Genomic DNA, 19215 nt, shown 5'->3' on the forward strand with positions numbered 1-19215 from the left:
TTCACACAGAAAGCAGTCCTTCCAGGTCAGCAATTGAATGTTTACGGACGTTGAACCGGCAATGCCGTATTCGTTTGATCGCTTTTCTAAATCCGTGTAGTACGATAGCGCAAAGCGTGCAGTCCGACGCCGATGAGGCCATGCTAAAAACCGAGAAAGTGCTGCACCTGAAGAGCTCGCGCGGACGAAAGGTGCGCGTCGTCCGCGAGCACTACGTGAGGGAGCGCGTGCCTTGCTGCAGCGCTCTGTGTCAGGCGGGCTGCGCAAACGGTAATTCGCTTTCCGTGCGTGATTTTCACAGCACTACCCGCCTTGTTCCCCTTTAAATGGTAATAATAATAATAATAATAATAATAATAATAATAAAGGAAACAAATTTCAGCTCAGAAGCAGTACGAAGCTGCCCGGTGCAAATTATTTTGTGCTTTAAAGAACCGTTCATAATGCATTAATGCATCTAAAATACTGGTACTGTTTGTTTGAAATAGTAATTCAAATTGGGCGTTATTAATTTCATGCATATATGAGATTGCTCTCACTTGACTTTCGATGGGCGTATGGCATGTTTTACGCACGTACGTGAAATTCTTATATAAATCTTAAAATGCCAGCAATAGCAGGCTTTGCTTTTAATGCTGGTTACTGCTACTACTGTTTTACTTTCTACCTGTAATAATGTAGACATTGAGAACGATGCAAATCAAACGGCGCAGCTTCATTCTGTCATTACGTGGTACCATAGTACGGAACTGCTCTGTGCCGACACTCACATGAATAATTCATAACATCAGTTTCATTCCGCATTTGGTTAGGAGATGGCCCAATCAAAGCCACTCAGCCAGCCTACACTTTAACTACACTGATGAAGCAATTTGGGTGTCCTTTTACCTAAGGCTTAAACCTGCAAATTGTCGTTCAATGTCCCCTTGCCATTGTCCTCTGGAATTAGGTTTTAATTTAATCATGTTACAATTTTAATGAAATTTATTATTTTAAAGATGTTAAGTTTGTGGTTGTTTGAACAGCCTAAATAAAACTGTGCTTTCTTAGAGGGCAAGGTCCTGCCCGGCGATGTCACCCATTACGTGGTCCCTGATGTGGGTGTTGTACGGGACTTCCTGGAGGTTCTGGAGTTCAGGGAGCTGCGGGGTATTGTGTTCACCCAAACGGCCTGCCAGGCCATCCAGCACAGCCGCGGCCGCAGGTACGAGCGCGCGCTCTGCAGTCTGTTTTGCTCCCCGCATGGTTCCGTCTGTAAGTTTTAAACCTGTGCGTTAAGGTCGGCTCCAGCAACTGCAGAGAGCAGAAATGTGTGTCCTTAGTGCTTACTTTTGTGTTTAGTGTTACCTACTTTAAAGCATGCCATTCGCTGCTAGACTAAATGGTATATTATATTTTGTTTTGGGGACCAAGTGTCAGGTTCTGTGAGTGCGCATTCCTGGTAGATTCTTTGGCGCTGCCACATTATTCTGTTTGCTGAGTGTGCACAAATCCACTGTCATTTCAAAGGAACCGTGCGAACTAAAGTTTCTCCCATCGACTCCGTCTCCACGCCTTTTCAGGTCCTTCTGTCACTATGAATTATTCTGTAAGCATTATTCTTGACAAATGTGATGAATAAACCCAAGAAAACCCCACAAGGAATCTGACTGCTTGATGGAGTCATTTTCTTTGGCTTCTACCACAACCTTATCGCGGTGAGGGTCTGCCATAACAGCGATGGGTGTATTCGACAAAAGGCTTGTGTTGATCTTGAGGTGCTAATCATTACTCCTGTTTATACGTCGTACAATACCGAGGGACTTCAGGAATTGCTGAGTAAGGGAGAGATACTGAACACTTTTTTAAGCCCGTAGTTTTTGAAATACCAAGGAAGAGAGAGTTGGACTGTATGTCTCACTCCCATAGGGTGATTCCAGACAGCTGTGAAGGCTGGTGCTGAGTGTTGTGGTCTGGAGCAGCAGAACCTTACCTGACAGTGTTAAATAAAGGGGGATTTTTGCGCTTCACGAGTTCCAGTAGGTGACGGGCCACAGTTGAGGGCACTGCTTCAGAAATGTGCTGTCTGTTTGTTTTAATAGCTCATTGATTTACCGTCACTTCATGTTCCCGCCTCACCAAATGAAGAAGGTAGAACTAAACATGTCAGACTTGTCAGTGCCGAATAGGATTCTTTGGTTTTTAATGCAATAAATTCATGTTTGTAAGACATGTGAATTCTTGTAACAATTTATCTGCTAAACAACACATATACACTCCAAAATGAGATGGTGTCCAGTGGCATTTTTCTGGACTTGTATATATTTTGTTGTTTTTTTCTTTATTGAGTGATGCAGTTATTAATATTGCTTTGAACAATTTAGCAAAACAGCTGGAATTTTAGAATATCAGTTACTGTAGCTTTTAATCTGTCTACCTTTAGTTGCGCGGAATATGGTGTCTTAGCAAGACAAATTGCCTCTTAGATAATTCAAAATTGCAGTCATTATGTATATATATGTATATATATATGGTCCCCCTGCTCTCCCAGCTTTTCTATTAGAATCGTTATGATAATGTAGCCATTATGCAGTGATGCCCGTTGTCCTTTGCTTAGAGATAAGCCTGATACACAATGTGCTGCTTTGGGTTTCTTTGGTGGAGTCTTGTCTTCAGGCCATTTCAAATTAAGTTAAAGACTATTTATCCTCCCCCCAGTGTGAGCTATCAAAGTGAAAAGAAAATGAGCGCACCTGGAACACAACTGCATGGCTTTGACTCGCTAATTACCGGAGGCCTGCGCTAAACAAAACCAAAGGCTGGGTGGGCTCCTAATTAAAGCACAACAGGCGGATTCTGCCACGTGTTTTGTCCTTGTGTTGCGCAGACAGTACAATCGGCTGCGCAGCCTGTTGAAGGAGCCGCTCCATGAATGTGTGCTCTTCTGCAATGAGTTTCAGCAGCACACCTACAGTCCCAGAGAAAGAGGCGAGCCCCAGGAGAAGTGGCAGACCAGGTGAGGGTCCCAGCCATGCCCTCTCAGCACCCCGGGGCTTTCCATAGGGGTAGCTTTGTGAAGATTTACTGGCTCCCATCCCAGGTGCGTGTACCGCGTGGCGGTCTGGTACCACGAGCACCTGGAGGGCCTGATGCCGGTGGTGATGATCACGGAGGACCAGGACGCAGTGGCTGAGTACAGCAGCCTCAGCAGTGGGGTTTATGTCATCTCCCCGCAGGTACTGGTGGACGGCCGTTTCAGGCGTTACTGTAGTGCCAGTCCGGAAGGGAGGATGCCCTTGTATCTGCCCTCACTCCGCGGCAGTGTCACGATTTTGTTTTAATTATCTTCATTTTGCATTAGCTGTTTCATTAGAGAGGCACTGTTTTGTCAAAGGGATGAAATTAAATAATTTGTTTGTTAAATACGGGGGAGGGGGGTTCTAAAATCAAAGCTCAGAAAACCATCTGGGTCCTCCATGGAGGATCCTGCAGAGGCAACTTGCTTTCTTCTGAAGCGGCACTGCAACTGTCTGATCGCATTCCGTCTCCGGATCCCAGGAGTACCTGCAGAGCTTCTGGCCAGACGTGCAGGCGGCACAGGAGCTATACTTCTCCATCGCCCAGGCGCTCCAGGAGCGGGAGAGCGAGGGCCAGCAGCGCGAGTACCCAGAGCACCTGCCAGCCGAGATCCTGGAGGCCGGCATCAAGGCTGGCCGCTACATCCAGGTGTCTAATGGCCACTGCCCCTCTGCATGCTTGGAAGCTGACTGCCGCAATCGTGCTGCACCTTCTTGTGAAAATACCGCATCGAGCTTTTTTTGGGTTCATCTCTCCCCTGCACCAGGGCACCCTGAGAGTGAATAAGCACAGAGCACAACAGGAGGCCTTCATCCAGGCTGAGGACTCCACCAAGAGCACAGGTGCGCTGTCCTATGGTTGCACACATCTGTAAGAAAGCGTTCCCTACCGGATGACCTCTGACCCTTTCGTCGCCCTCCTTCCTGCCCACCTACCCCGGCCACAGAGCGGAGCGCTGACCTTTTGGTATGGGGCGTGAAGAACAGGAACCGTGCGATACACGGCGACATGGTGGCCGTGGAACTGCTCCCCTGTGTCGACTGGAGGGGGCGCGTCACAGCACTGACTGAGACGGAGGGAGAGGAGCGAATGGGAGAGGAGCTGCAGAGCCCAGCCATGCCTACAGGTAACTGGGAAACAGGACCAAAGAGCCTGCCCTCCAGAAATGACCTCATAATGGGTATAATACTGGAATGATTTGTTAAAGTTTCAACACTAACATCTTCTCAGATGTTAGACTTTGTCAGTATATGGAGGTTATATGCAAATGATTTATGAAATTAAGGGTCCTTTTAAAATTGACTGGTTTGTGTCATAAAAAATGTGGGGTGAGAATCGAGTGGTATTGCTAGGATGACCAGCAGAGGGAGTCATTGTGTCAACAAGCAAGTGAGCCAGGGGTCACTCTGGTCAAGCCAAATGCTTTTTGATTTCTTCGCTTACTGACTTAACCTTGGACTTCCTCCTCTTACCACAGCTCGAGTTGTGGGCATCCTGCAGCGGACCTGGCGGGACTATGTGGTGACGTTCCCGCTGTGGGAGGAGGTGCAGTCGCAGAACCGCAACAGCCAGCGCATCCTCGTCACGCCCTGGGATCGCCGGATCCCCAAGATCCGCATCAGCACCCAGCGGGCCGAGGCCTTGCAGGTTAGAGACATTTCTATGCCTCCCATAATTAGCAAGGCCCTTAACCCTGCTGTATCATATTGCTTGGTTGGGATTTAGTTACAGTATTCGTACAACTAGATTATCTTGTGATATAGCAAAAGGAAATCATTTCAGGTAAAATTTATCAAGATCACTGAATTGTTAAATATAACTTGGGGTTTCTTAATCCCTGTCACCGCTAGGAAAGCAGCACAGCGGTCGAGACGTGCCAGCATCAGTCTGAATTCCATCAACAGCACCATTAACTTAAGAGCTCTGCTGGAACAAAGTGCAGCATGTCCCCAGGACCCATCATATCAGGGGTTTAATTGTTTATTGATTTGCCTCGTATATAACGGGGCTGCTGGTTGGGGTTCCTGTTCTTACCAGGACCATCGAGTGATCGTGCGCCTGGATTCCTGGGAGAGCACATCCCTGTATCCCAACGGTCACTGCGTGAGGGTGCTGGGGAAGGCTGGCGAGCTGGAGACAGAAATCCAGACCATCCTGACGGAGAACGGAATCCAAGTTCCGGCATTTTCCGAGGCCCAGGTGAGCGGCCTGCGCGCTCCCACATCCTCTCAGTGCAGAGTCTTTGTGGAATACCAAGAAGGCGGCATGAATGCCTGCATAAAAATGTGCTAACCGCAGGTGATATACGAGTTTACGGTGCCTGATAGACAGAATACCGTCCTTAAAAGGACTTCAAGAAATAATGTAGATTTACTATATTTTGGGAGTGGCCAGTTTTCTTCAGCAGTATCCTTAGGAAGTTTTGTATATAAGAAGAGTATTTTCCTCCTTGCTACAGTAATTCCTTCTTTTTGCTGATCCATAACATGTGTCTGAGCTCCAGGCAATTTTAGTATAATACAAAGGAAAACCTGAAGTAAAGAGTTTTTGAATAAAAAGATACCCCACCCCAAGTTGGAAAAATTATTCAAACACCCATGTAACAAAGTAATTTCTCCCCCAAGTTTAATACTTGGTTGTGCCACCTTAAGTAGCAACAACGGGAATAAGCAGGACTGCTTATTATTCCTGCTTCTGGAGAACCCCCCACCCTGCAGAGTTTAGGTATAGCCCTAACTTAACACGCCTGATACAGATATCAGGCCCTTCAGTAGCATCTCAGTATTAGAGCCAGATAGGTTGGCATTGCTGGTTCTAATACTGAAACCTAGACTGTCCCGTGGGCAGCGTTTTTGCCCAGTGCCTTGCTGATGGTGGAATCGTGAACGCAGCCATTAAGTGACCTGAGAGAGACTTGCACTTCCATAGATGGTCATCTGCCGTGACACGCCTGATGAGTTTTCTCTGCACTCCTGGAGTAATTCTGCTCTGCCAGCCACTTCTGGGTAGATTTGCCACTGTTCCATGTTATTTCGGTTTGGAGATGATGGCACTGTCATGGTTTGCTGGAGTCCAAGGGGTTCATAGAGGGCTTTGTGCAGCTTCACCCACTGATTTAGTTCAATGGCTTTCTTTCTCGGGCTTTCACAAAAGTCCTTTTGATTGAGACGTAGTGTGCTGTGTTTTTTGAGACCCCCAATCCAACTCGCCATTGGTGGAATCGTTTTATGTGATGTGTAGATTCAACGGGGCTGGTAGCAATCAAGCTTGGGCGTGTCTAGGTTAATTTATCCCATTGCCATTCAGATTGGTTCATTATTTCTTATGTTCTTATTCTTTACACAGTGTGTAGTTAGAGTATGGAATAGACTTCCTGCTAGTGTAGCGCAAACTAAACACCCTGGCATCCTTTAAATCAGAGCTAGATAAGACTTTAACAACTCTGAGCTATTAGCCAAGTTCTCCCCAAACGAGGTCGATGGGCCGAATGGCCTCCTCTCGTTTGTAAACTTCTTATGTTCTTATTGGCCGACTAAGTGACCAGTGGTTAGTTTGTCACATAAGTGATGTGGATGTTGATTATGTATTTTTTTTTTCCTTCAGTCAATCAAAAACTGTGTTGTTTACTCAGCTTGTCCTGTATTATTCTGCATTTCTACGGAGATCAGAAACAATTAAGTTAAGGATAAGCTAAAGTAGAGGGAATCAGTATGAGGGTAAACGCAGCCCCGTTTCCATATAAGGTGGGACGCTATGTGAAATATAACCATAATGTTATAGTTAACACAGGGCCCCACCTTTTTTTGGAAGCGGGGCTGTAGTCTGTCACGGGGCTGTATTAGATAGGGGTGTAGTGGTGCACCAGACTCACAGTTCTGTACAAACCTCGTTTTTGGGTTTTGAAACCATTAATAAAACTGCAAACAAACACAGTTTGGGAACAGTTTGAAACCAAAGGCAACGTGTATGCTGAAGTCTAAATAACAAAACCTAAGAGACACTGATTTACACATAATTATGTAAAATAAATTAATAGAAATCAAATATAACAACATCAAAACAATCAAAAGGAACTGTATCCCGGCTTCTGTAATACAGGTATGGTATGTAGCGATAAAGTTCCCTATAGCCTCAGTTATTTAAAATAACTCCTGGGAAAAGCACCTGAAATGCTACAGTGCTTAAATGCACGCTAATGTACAGAGGCCCCTTCTGCCCTGCCCCAGTCATACACACCCTCGGATGATGATGTCTGAAATGGATGTGTTTCCGGTAACATGGCCAAGACAGTCCTATCGACGACTCACTTTCTCCAGTGTTGCTGTAATTAACTGGGAAACCAAAATGTTCCCAAACCGCCTGACTGACTGTTACCAGCATGAGCTGTAACCAACTCACAGCCACAATTAGCATAATGTTTCCCATGGTAAACATGTGCTTCTGAATTCAGCTTCTGAATGTATTCAGCTGTTTCATTGTGCGTACTGGTGCATGTACCGTTACATGTTTCGGTGTAAAACAGTGAATACGATGAAACGTCGGTGTCTGTATATGCTAAGGTTTGTGTGTGTACATGTTTACACTCTGCAGCTCCGGGAGATGCCCGTCAATTTGAAGGACAAGCCCTGGAGGGTGGACTCTGGTCAGGAGGCGGTACGGCGGGACCTGAGGGCCTCTCACCTGGTGTTCAGCATCGACCCTCAGGGGTGCGAAGACGTGGACGACGCGCTCTCTGTGCGCATGCTGCCTGGGGGGGCCCGCCTGGAGCTGGGCGTCCACATCGCCGACGTCACCCACTTTGTGAGGGCCGGATCCCTCACGGACCTGGAGGCCCGCTCGAGGTCTGGGGGCCATGGGATGCCGAGCGGAGGGGCAGGACGCAGGGTACAGTGTGGCTGACGCGTTGTTCTCCACACAGGGCCACCACGTACTACCTCGCTGACCGCCGCTACGATATGCTACCTGCTGTACTGAGTGCGGACCTGTGCTCCCTGCTGGGGGGGGTAGACAGGTGAGGGGGGATCTCTAAGGTGATATTACAATGTACAGGTGTGTTCAGGGTGAGTTGCCATGGTTGTAATGCTGCTTAAGCTGAATGAATTAGTGGCTGTTTTCAGGTGTCCCATGCCCACCCTGTCTGCTTGCAGGTACGCCATGAGTGTGATCTGGGAGTTGGATGTCCATTCCCTGGCAGTGTGCAGCGTGTGGTTTGGACGCACCTTGATGCGCTCCTCCTACCAGCTCTGCTATGAGCTGGCCCAGAGCCTGCTGAACGAGGAGCCGGCAGAGGTCCCGGAGCTGTCGGCACTGGCTGAGGAGGACAGGAGGGTGAGGCTGGGGGAGCTGAAGCAGGCCCTGGCGGAGCTGACCCGGGTAGCCCGGCACCTGCGGACGCAGCGGGATCAGGGAGGCGCACTGGAGCTAGAAGGGTTGGAGGTTCGGGCGCAGCTGGATGCAGACAAGAACATCACGGCACTGGTGCCCCGGGAGCCTTTGGAGATCCATGAGACGGTGGCAGAGTGCATGATCTACGCCAACCACTGGGTGGCGCGCAAGATCCAAGAGAGCTTCCCCCAGCAGGCCCTGCTGCGCCGCCACCCACCCCCCCGGCAGGAGCACTTTGGTCCTCTGACAGACAGCGCAAAGGCACGGGGGTTCCATATCGACACCCGGTAAGCCCTATGGAGCCCGAGCTGGCCAGGTGTCTTCTAGGGAGTTTTGCAGGATTGCCCTAAAACAGACACTTAACATGAGAAATGTACGTATTCATTAAAAGGAAACAGCGGCTATGACTCCTTTACGATGTCTGGCAGCTTGTATATATATAAAACTGGAACGGATGGTGTTTACATATCTCCTCCCTTAATGAGAGCGTTGCTGAGTGTCAGCAAGAAATTTCTGGCTGAGTGCAGATGCCTGCCAAGGATAAATATGGGCTGAGTGTGCAGTATCCCTTTGACCTGACACTATCAAACCCGGATGCCAAACATCTCATGAATATGTCACACACAATATTTAGATTCCTGGTGCCATACATGAACCCTCCTTCTGTCACTCCAGTAATGAAAGACCAGAGATCCACCAAACAGTTTGACACAAGCTGCAGTTGCTTCTACCATGCTGTACAGTATGAAAGGTGATCGCTGGCGTATCCTCTTTTTGAAGTTCTTTGCTGTAACGCTCCAGGTCCAACAGGGCGCTGGCAGACTCCCTGGACCGGGCCGTGGACCTGCATGACCCGCTGGTAAACCGGCTGCTTCGAGTGATGGCAACCCAGGCAATGTCCAACGCCCTCTACTTCTCCACGGGCTCCTGCCCACAGGAGCAGTATTACCACTACGGTACGCTAGCCAGCTGCCCTCTGCCAAGAAAGCGTCATCACCTCCCCCCGTGCCAGTCGGCTTTGTAAACAATCAGGATATCCCCACGCGGATTTTGATCAATGGGATTTAGCAAACGTTTCCTCTCTACCTGCATGGGTGTGTGCGGCTGTCTTTACCAGGCCTGGCTTTGGACCGCTACACCCATTTCACTTCCCCCATCCGTCGCTATGCCGACGTGGTGGTGCACCGCCTTCTCACGGCGGCCATTGAGAGCGAGGGTGGCGCAGAGCCCGTGGAGACCCCGGCTAATAACAAAGGCCTGGAGGAGACGGCCCGGCACATCAACGGCAAGAACAGGGTGAGCGCAACTTTCCGTGCTGTGCATTCGACAGCTTGGGGGCGCTGCAGAACCCAGTAACGCTGCTCTACCTCCACAGGCAGCTCAGCACGCTCAGAAGCAGTCCACAGAGCTGTTTCAGTGCCTCTATTTCAAAGATAAAGATCCCCTGATGGACCCACGCTGCGTGGCCGAAGCGGTCGTCTACGCCATACGTGCTAATGGCTTCCTAGTCTTCATCCCACGGTAATCCCGACCCATACCTGTCTAACTTGGTACACCACGCCAAAGCCGGACCGGCCACATTTTAACGCCCCACCCCCCCGGTGGGTCTGCAGGTACGGGGTGAAAGGAGCCGTGTACCTCAGGAACCGGGAGAGCCAGGTAGTGGATGTGACCTGTGACGGGAGCTGCCAGTGGCTGCCCGGTTCTCTGCAGAGATTCCCGGATCGGATTTGCTGTGTCATTGCTGGTGGTGCGACTCACACCTTCAGGCTCTTTGACCACATCACTGTGAGTTAAGATGCTGCAAGCTGTTAACTGTTAGGGCCTTGATATTTTATGCATAAATGACTCCATTTATAAAACAGTATACAGGGCATTCATGAAAAGAGAAAAACTTACTCTATAATTTTATGAACCTCATTTAAAACCAAGTATTCTCTTGGGTGTGGATTATCCCATAAGCTCTTTCAGCTGTAGTGTTTATCTGTCGCTCACGCCCATGGCTTCCCCAGGTGCGGATCTCTGTGCAGGTGTCACGCTGCCACGCTGGAAACCTGCGCCTGGATGTCGTCAGCAACCGAGCCCTCGAGGCCCCGGGGCCAGACTGCCGGCCGACGGGGAAGGTCGGGACAGAGCTGGTGCAGGAGGTGGTGCGCTGGGCCGAGGAGGCCTCGCAGCAGGCAGAGGAGCACGGCACAGCTTCCCGCTTCTCCAAGGAGGAGCGAGAGTACCAGCAGAGCAAAAAGCCCAATCTCTACTGCCTCCTGCAGGAGATCTGGGAGCTGGCGCTGATGGACGAGTCCAACTGTCAGGGCCCCAGTCCGCCATCAAGTTAACACCCGACACCTCAGCCCACCCAGGACCCAGGCACTGGTGGCCGTCCGGAGGACAATCCAGTCCATTCAGGGGAAATTTTACATCTGTTGCAGCTTTGTTACCCCTGCATAAGTTTATAGACTTATAACAACTTATAGTTGTTTTTTGTGTTTAATTTTTAATCCCCATTAAGTGTCTTTTTTTATTCAATATTCCCCTTGTTCCTCAGGAAAGGTGGTTTTACACTGAAATTACACACCTTTTATATATGTTTTTGCACTGCATTGTAAATGTAAATATAATTGTCATTGGAAAGGGGAAGACATTTTAATAATTTGTATACAATTCTTAAGCTTTCTAATGAGTTAATGGAAATTATGGCAGCTTAAAATGTTCTTTGAGGTGTGATTGTCTCCCTGACTGTTGCAGCTATTTTTTTGTGTCAGTTGAATGGTCATTTGCATACAGTACATTAAAGGTTAGAACAAAATGTATTTTATTTGACATTAAAAGAGACAAAAACTTACAAGTGAATTCAATGTGAAAACTAATATTTATCATAGAGCACCTACATTGGGTTTCACTGTGTATGAGAAGCTCTTCAAAGTACCAGTGTCTGCTTTCAGGATGCCGGGGGGAACAATGGGAGGGGCCAGCAGTGGGGTGGGTAAGTGGAATGTACTGAAGTCCACACTCAGCCGCTGCTCGCAAAAATACCCATGTACTACTGAGAATTTCAGGCAACCGGCAAATTTGAAAGGAACTGGACGCAAGCTTCGAGTTACCGCATTCCTTGGGAAATTGTAAGAACATTTCTACGCACGCTCAAATGTTTTGGCAACATACCAGCAGGTAACTCAGAAGGCAGTATTCTGTGACCACCTAAAATCAGCCGCTGCCATCGTGGCCGGGCTTATCTGCAGATACGGGTGCGGATTCGTCCTCCCCAGGCAGCAGCGAGTCTCGCGGCAGTACATCCTCCCTCACACCGGACTCCCCGTCGTCCCCAGTGGGAGAAGGGGCTGAAAAGCTGGAGGGTTCCTCCGCAGCGGCCCAGGGGCCGCCTTGCTGGGACGCTCCTAGAGACAGGAGAATTCCAAACGTGTGATGAAATGACAATGGGCAGCATGTGGCTCTTGTGATGAGCGGCCATGCTTATGAACACGGCATGTTTTCTGAAGGCTATGGGGGTACCCAGGGCTGCTGGGCAGTGCCCTGCCTACCCTCCTGCCGGCGTGCCAGTCTTCTCTCCAAAGCTAGTTGCTTGTTGAGCTCAATGCGACGCCTCTGCTCCTCCGTGAGTGGGGCTGCTGCCGGTGTGGAGGATAACGGGGCGGAATCTGTAGAGCCATAGTCTCCAAATGGGTTTGGCTCGTTGAGTGTAGCGCCCCCTGTTGATATGCCCTCCTCCTCCTCCCCTGAAAGAGTTTCAATGCTTTCATAAAAAGGCCAAATCATTAAGGGATTATCTATCCATCTTGCTTTATACTTTCTGATGTTATAGATGGCCTCTCTCTCTGCTGGGCTTGGTAATCACTCCCCTCTCACCCCCATGTGAATTCAACCACTGTCCAATGAACTAAAATAACCTGTAGGACTCATTGTCCATGTGAGGGTCCCTGGGCAGCTCCACAGCACAAAGGCAGGACACTCACAAACCACAGGCAGCAGGTGGTGCCTGTACAGCAAGTGAAGTGGGGGGCCCTTTGTTCTGCCTGGATGTTATTAGGATGAGTTTGTAACCAAGAGGGAACACAGGCGGCCTGCCGACAGTGCGGAGCTTCCCCAGCATTAGTCTCGAAGATTTCTGTACAGCCTGCACATGCACAAGCCACAAGCTTACATTTCTTACCTGCTCTGCTAACAAAATCCTCATGTATTAGTGGCATGTCCAGTCTTATTCGTTTTAAACAGGTCTGGGGGGGAAAAAAAACAGATTTGAGGAGATTACCTAGACTGAGACTCCTATCCCAGCATCCACACTGACGCTCATTCACTTCGCCGCTATACCTGCACTTCCTTTTTACTTCCTAGAGTCTCCAGTCTGTCGATGAAGTCTTCGAACTGTAGCTTGGGGTACAGGCGGTGAGCCCAGTTCTCCATTTTTTGCATGAGCAGCTGGAGGTCCTCGGTCTTGGCAGGCATGTGGAGAGACACACACGTTAGTGCAAACAGCCAGAGGGCCAGGCAGGCTTGGAGCACGAAGAACACAAGCTGAGTGCCTCACTGCATGACTTCATACACTGCTAGACAAGAAGCATTACTTCCTTATCCCTCAGAGGGCAGCTGAAAACAAGGCAGTAACAGTATCACTGGGAGCAAGCGGTAATGTTGAAACGGGCGATTTAAAAATCATTCATATTCGGCTTTGAAAGACCAGCACATTTATTGTGACGTAACAAACATTCACTGCTTAAGTACTCCTAATGTCCGAATGCACTCCTTTGGATTTTGAACTTGCTTAAGGTCGAATCTTGTGCTTTTTGTGAACATGGTGAAATTTGCAGTTCACTTACTGTATGAGATTCTGGGCTACTCATTTTTCATAGAATTTAAGGTTGAGTTGCAGTCATTTGTGCTATTTTGGTTCAGTGATTGCACATTAGGCCTGACATGAGAATTTGCACAGTGGAACTTGCACTGATTCCCACCGCTTTATGCAATATGCAAAACATATCCTGCAAAAAAAATCACATACCACTCATCCCATTAAAGGACTGTAGTGATATTACACAAGCCAATTTTCAAACTAAACGGGCCACTTGTAAAATGCTTCACAAGAAACCGCTGACAGAAATTTAAAACATTCAGACAGTAGAGTAACTGTTCTGTCACTGATTGCTGAAGCACGTCTGTGAAGCCTTGAGTGAAGCACCATTTAATGCATTGATGTTCTAGAAAAGAAAAAGAATCCGTTTTTACTGCCCAAGTGCACCCATAAAATACATGCATTTAAATAAATTCCAAAACTACTCAAAATGTAGGTCATTTGTATGTTAAAGTATCATGAAACTAAATCACAATGACTGCAGCTCAGCCGGTTAGGATGTCGAGCCAGTGTCAAAGCAACATCCCCATTATAAATTCAGTTACTACCGGCAGTCATTTCCCATGAAAAGCAAACCACTGTTTTAGTAATTTTTCTAAGAATGAATTATCAACTTTCAATCAAACCTGCAGGTAAGGGTGGGCAATATTTTGAATTTTTTTTCTCTACAGTTTAGTTTACAAATGAAGTTATTTTGGTCATTAACTGTTAACTCCGTTTACAACAAATACCATATATATTAATCCACAAATAATGGATGAATAAGAGAATTGAATGATAAAAGAAAACGTATATTTTTTAGCTTGGTAAGAAGTATTTACTTCTGTTAAGTCACTACGGAACGTGTGAAAGCTGCGGTTGGGGGCGATTCCATTGTTTTGGAACGCTAACGTTTCAGATTGTGTTGCCACCTGTTGTATGAATAGCATCTTTGCAGTTGAACTTGAAGTCACTTTGAAGTTTTCAAATTACGTTAACTGGGTCCATGTTGGATTTTACAAATCCAAACAATTTGCACAGAAAGTAGAACCTTTTTTGAAGCCATTTCTATCTCAGCCAAGTCACACAACAGCATAGCTGACCTGCATGTAAACCGCGTGCTGTTTACCGTGTGACACGAGTATACAGTATTTTTAGCAGTCCCATGGCAGTGTTTCCCCTACCATTATATTAGGGGGCACCCCGCCCCCCCAACGGCACCTCCCGCCCCCTCTTGAAGGTCAAGTTAATTTTATTTTCTATATATCGCCAGATCACAGCAGAAGTCATGTAAGGTTACCTTATCTATACAACCAGTCCATACATTGTCCTTTTATTAAACAAACTAAATAGCCTTATGTTATTTATCTTATTTACACAACAGCTTGTCATTTTTGTCTCTACACGGTTGCGCGTTTATTCCCCTCTGCTCTCTGTATCGCGCATGGCGGATTTCCGCCCCGATGCGCGTGCACAAACACTTGCGCACACACACAGGTAAGTACACTCCTACCAGCGGACAGAGAGCACGCATCGGAAAATATGTCGCGTCAACCACCCGGTCAGTAGGGTAAACTGTGAGAGGGACTTCTCAACCATGAACAGGGTAATAAATACGTATCACAATGGGATTTTTTGCTTTAAACCATCACTATTTTAAACTATCAGCTATCACTTTTAAAGCCTAACAGTTAATGTATTTGCAGGTCAAGACAAACATCCGCAATGGGCTGCAGGGAGACCATGCAGCCTGCACGCGGATATCAATAAATGGGCCAGACGTTTCTGACATCCCATATCAAGAGGCTCTAGAAATGATCTTCCAGTAGCTCAGAAAGATACACTGCAGTGAAGAAAGCTGCACACTTTGTGGACAATTGTCATAAAAAAAAATATTTTGATGCTTAGTTCAGTTGTTATATTGACTGCTGTCATTAAAGGAAACACATGAGCACCATGAATCCTGTCGGTATTTGTCTGACCCCCCCGTCCCACCCCCCACCAAAGCTGTAAACCTCGGGGAAACACTGCATGGTATATAAAGTTTGTTTTGTACCAAGTTAGCTAACTGGTTAAAAAAAAATCAATTAACATTTTAATTCAAGATCTAGCCACTAAATTGAGATCGATTGAGACAGATAATTGACAAAGTGAGATACACAAATAGCACTGAGACGTTGTGCAGGTTGAAATTGCTTTGTTTCCCTGTGTTTGTTGTAGTACTGTTGCAGCCTCCAAACACACAGGCATTGCGAAAGCCAGTTTGCAGTAGTTATATTAATACTGTTAAGTAGTGCACTTGTAACTTGGCTTTCATTGGAAGCTCTGCTTAGTAGCACTTATGCCCAGTTGACTCCTCGACAGCCGTACGTTTGCATCCTATTTGCTTTACCTGCACATCGCTTTGGACAAAAGCTTCTCTTAAATAAAAGTAAATGTAAATATAGTAAAGGCTGTATAGCGATTCTTGCGATACCTCTGTGATGTGCATCGTGGGTACAGCTGTAACTGGTTATAATAAAATACCACGCTCTCCCCACCCCTACCTGCATGCTCATCAGTGACACATAAACAGAGACAGGATGATTTACTCGCCTCGTGCCCTTTGCCCTTGAATTTCACGCTGTCAAATAAGGTCCGGAGGGCTGGAAGTCCCCTTTCGGAGGTCAGCCTTGAAGCACAATACACAACGGTAGTAAAATTCAAAATATTAAAATCATTACAGAATGTCATCACACACATCAAGCATCTAAAGCTGTCCGCAGGCAACACAACTTGCCAAACTGTCATATCAAGGTAATGAAAACATTACAGAATGACAGAATTATTAAAACTAACATAACCAGCATGCAGAATCTAGTGTCTAGTGCAGAAGGTAAGAGGAGGGGGAAGAAATTTTAACGATGGAAACACAAAGTTTTAAGAAGTGCTTTGATGGCTTATCCAAGTGTCCACTTCGAGCTTAACTGTGTTCAGTATAATGCCTTCATGACTCGAACATCCTCACCTCTGGGCGTCCAGCTTGGGCTGGGGTCGCCTCACGAATCTTCTCTTGGCACCTGGAGCTTCTGGCATCTCTCCATTTCCTTTTAATGAAACCAAAAAAGAGGAAAAATACACCAAAAACACACACACACACTTGGTAAAATTATATTAAGTCTAAAATGCTACAGCCATTCGTCTTCACGCTATCCTCCATAGGCACTGGTGGTGAGAATGATGCATAGTGAAGGTGTCCTCACCATTAACCACAGCGTCCCCCTCTCCATCATCCTGTCCCGGGGACAGTGGGGGCGGGAATGGGGGAAATGCCTCATCCTCCGTGTTTTCATAATCTGGGATGTCAAATAAATTGCTCTCCATCGGTTCAGCCATAGCGCACCAGACTTCCTAGAGGCTCCTGACTGGATAAACAGGACATCAGCTCTGTAACAGGGACAGACAACCCGGATCCTGGGGCATCCAGCAGGTTTTCCATCCTACCTGATGAGTTAGTATCTGCCTGATATCAGGAGTGGTACATCGGAGACCAGGTAGGATTGAAAACCTACTGGATATCGGCATTCCTGGATTAGGATTGCCTACCCATCTAAAATAAATGGGCAGCACGACAAGTAATCAAAATGGTTAAAAAGGAAATCCGAAGAGCAGTCCGAATGTAAAAAGTCACTATAAAGACAATTATAGTAATACAGATATTTTAGGAAACCGTGATTCAAATGAATTTGTGATTTTTAACTTGCAGTCATAACCGTACCCACTGGCACACGTCCCCGCCGTATGATTATAAAGCTCGGCACGTTAAAAATGAAATTGTTTTTAATTTACGTGAGATTGCCATCATTTAAAATGTATTGAATTTCCCTAATTTATATACAAACAGGAGCAGAGCCGGTTACAGAGAATTAACATTCAGTCAAAGCCCGGGAAATCGCAAAACATTACTGGCTAGCCAGCGGTACCTCACTAATATACACACTATTATTCGAAGATTATGTCATATGGACAACTAAACCTTTTCACAAAATGAAATGAAAAAATTTGCCATATTCTGTGCTGTGTATAATGTGAAGACAAATCGTGAAAAGCACTTTTTTCTCGCTACAGAAACATTCAGGACAACTCCGCGCGCCGGACAGGCGAGGACCCGAGGAACATAAAGTTACGCAGTCCGATGCAGAACTGGATTCAAACAACCATAAAGAACGCATAAAGTTGTTCGTTATGACATTGATTATGTTTTATTTCTAGTAAAAACAACCCAATAAACATTTACCTTTAGTGTAGCCTAGCTGCTACCCGCTCGTGTGTACGCTTGACAAACAACCAATGAGCGATTTACACCGACAATCACAACCAATGACATAGCGCAGCAGTTTGTCATCCAATGGTATTTTAGACCGGTACGCGCTAACCTATAGAAAATGAAACTTTTCCAATGTGTTTAACATAGAGTAATAACTCGAATACTTATTAAGTGGGGGTTACTGTATCCTCTGGCTATTTATTCCATTACTTCCACCGCGATTTAAGGAAGCTGTTGTTCTCGTGGAACACCGACAGGGGATACTCTTCTCCCACGGGCATCTTTTGGTGACGTGCGGTTTTCCGGATCAGCTGCTGCTGCTGCTGCTGCCCACCCTTCCGCCCACCTCCCCTCCCACCCGTGGATCGCGTCCGAATGTGCCAGCCCTGCTTTTCGACCTGACCCGCGGGCACCCTTTCAGTCCATAAATCTGTAGCAGGTACCGTATGTACTCTTAAGGGGTTAACTACTGATCACCGTTTCTGTTGTATTTTGGGTGGGTTAAGACAGTTAATCCACTTCCGTCTCATTCATCGAAGGCGTCTTTCCTCTGCAGAAACGCAGCGCTAATTTAGCCAGACAGAGCATAGTCTAAGTTACTTGTACAGTGGGTATCAGTTGCTACTGTTGACAAGTTAGCGGCAGTGGTCCTTGCCGGTGACAGACATGCAGAAGAGAAGGAAGCCTGAACCGATCCAGCTCAAGCCGATTCCAGATGGCAACGCTGTCAACGGAAACAGTGCTACAGAGTAAGTTATCTAATATTCATTGTCTTTTGAAAAGGATGTGTCTAAAGCACAGAATACTTTTAAAAATAATGGCTATTTTCTTCTCCAAAATATACCTCAACAAGTGCATGTAAATATCTTATTTTTCCATTATTAATATTCTATAATTAAAGACTTCATCTATATGCATGTCTATTTATCTGTCTGCCTGCAATATATATAAAAAAGAAATGATCAGACAACAATGCAGACAAAATAATCGATGGGGACCAGCCCCAGCTTATGAAATGTACATTTGTCAAATGTAAAATGCAAATAGAGACTCCGTGGCCAATTTATTAGGTACATCTACTTGTTAATGCAAAGAGCCTGCTCCTACAAACAGCGAATCATGTTGCTGCAACTGAATCCATACAGTATGCAGACAGAGTCAAGAATAACAGCCCAGTACAACACTGTGCTGCAGAAAGGCACCCCCAAATGCACAGCTCAAAGGGGATCCTCATTGGTACCATGCAGAGGTACCTAAAAAAGTGGCCACTCAAGGCTTATTTACCTTTTAAGTATTATCAGCACTATGTAACAAGATTTTCACATGAGGCTGCAACCTACAATCTAATGTCAACATAAACTAACAGAGAGGGAGAGAGTGTCAGGTGTGTGCGCTTTGTGATCACCTCCTTCTGAACACGGAACGCTGGGAGGATAAGCAGCAGATGATGTTTTTCCAGCGCCAGGTGTGCAAGGCCCCTCCCGGCCTGCAGGGGAATCCCGGGTTTACCATCACGGTTAGAGCTGCACTGATGGATTCCGTACTGGGAGAAGATGCACTGGGGCAGAGTGCAGACAACGATGATGATAATTCACTGTTGTTATAATAGAATGGTGTAGGAAAG

The 19215-nt window shown here is 46.7% G+C and overlaps 3 protein-coding genes across 5 annotated transcripts in view; 2 read left to right on the forward strand and 1 right to left on the reverse strand.

The window, feature by feature from the left end:
- Positions 1 to 11287, forward strand: dis3l (DIS3 like exosome 3'-5' exoribonuclease). Its single transcript, XM_049030235.1, has 17 exons — positions 1 to 270; positions 1051 to 1204; positions 2867 to 2995; positions 3080 to 3215; positions 3538 to 3705; positions 3824 to 3899; positions 4004 to 4183; positions 4535 to 4704; positions 5095 to 5256; positions 7648 to 7898; positions 7976 to 8068; positions 8205 to 8729; positions 9244 to 9398; positions 9560 to 9738; positions 9818 to 9963; positions 10056 to 10230; positions 10455 to 11287. Exons 1-17 carry the CDS (start codon positions 141 to 143, stop codon positions 10776 to 10778), a joined length of 3153 nt encoding a protein of 1050 aa, XP_048886192.1. The 5' UTR covers positions 1 to 140; the 3' UTR covers positions 10779 to 11287.
- On the reverse strand, positions 11238 to 17895 carry tipin (timeless interacting protein). Of its 2 annotated transcripts, none has more exons than XM_049030240.1 (8): positions 17756 to 17895; positions 16528 to 16689; positions 16293 to 16371; positions 15881 to 15956; positions 12769 to 12891; positions 12611 to 12674; positions 11982 to 12176; positions 11238 to 11837 (listed from the first exon to the last, which is right to left on the reverse strand). In XM_049030240.1, the coding sequence occupies exons 2-8, from the start codon at positions 16658 to 16660 to the stop codon at positions 11647 to 11649; spliced, it is 861 nt and encodes a 286-aa protein (XP_048886197.1). In that variant the 5' UTR covers positions 16661 to 16689; positions 17756 to 17895; the 3' UTR covers positions 11238 to 11646. The 2 variants fall into 2 exon arrangements, with proteins under 2 accessions (XP_048886197.1, XP_048886196.1); XM_049030239.1 differs by lacking the exon at positions 17756 to 17895 and adding an exon at positions 17562 to 17737.
- Positions 17889 to 19215, forward strand: part of map2k1 (mitogen-activated protein kinase kinase 1) — a 13865-nt gene continuing 12538 nt past the window's right edge. The window contains exons 1-2 of one of the 2 annotated variants that reach the window (XM_049030238.1): positions 17889 to 18030; positions 18148 to 18340. In XM_049030238.1, the coding sequence (XP_048886195.1) occupies positions 18258 to 18340 (83 nt within the window). In that variant the 5' untranslated portion in view covers positions 17889 to 18030; positions 18148 to 18257. Of the gene's footprint in view, positions 18341 to 19215 lie in introns of both variants that reach the window. The other variant, XM_049030237.1, reaches the window with a different exon arrangement.

Source organism: Brienomyrus brachyistius, chromosome 11, assembly GCF_023856365.1.
Source record: "Brienomyrus brachyistius isolate T26 chromosome 11, BBRACH_0.4, whole genome shotgun sequence".
Lineage (NCBI taxonomy): Eukaryota > Metazoa > Chordata > Actinopteri > Osteoglossiformes > Mormyridae > Brienomyrus > Brienomyrus brachyistius.

Excerpts from the sequence above, each read along its gene's own strand:
- tipin (XM_049030240.1), bottom strand. The coding sequence starts at position 16,660 with ATGGCTGAACCGATGGAGAGCAATTTATTTGACATCCCAGATTATGAA. Across the intron at positions 16,372-16,527 it reads GGGGGACGCTGTGGTTAATG|GAAATGGAGAGATGCCAGAA; the intron begins GTGAGGACACCT and ends TTTCATTAAAAG. Across the intron at positions 15,957-16,292 it reads CCCAAGCTGGACGCCCAGAG|GCTGACCTCCGAAAGGGGAC; the intron begins GTGAGGATGTTC and ends TTGTGCTTCAAG.
- dis3l (XM_049030235.1), top strand. The coding sequence starts at position 141 with ATGCTAAAAACCGAGAAAGTGCTGCACCTGAAGAGCTCGCGCGGACGA. Across the intron at positions 271-1,050 it reads TCAGGCGGGCTGCGCAAACG|AGGGCAAGGTCCTGCCCGGC; the intron begins GTAATTCGCTTT and ends GTGCTTTCTTAG. Across the intron at positions 8,730-9,243 it reads GGGTTCCATATCGACACCCG|GTCCAACAGGGCGCTGGCAG; the intron begins GTAAGCCCTATG and ends GTAACGCTCCAG.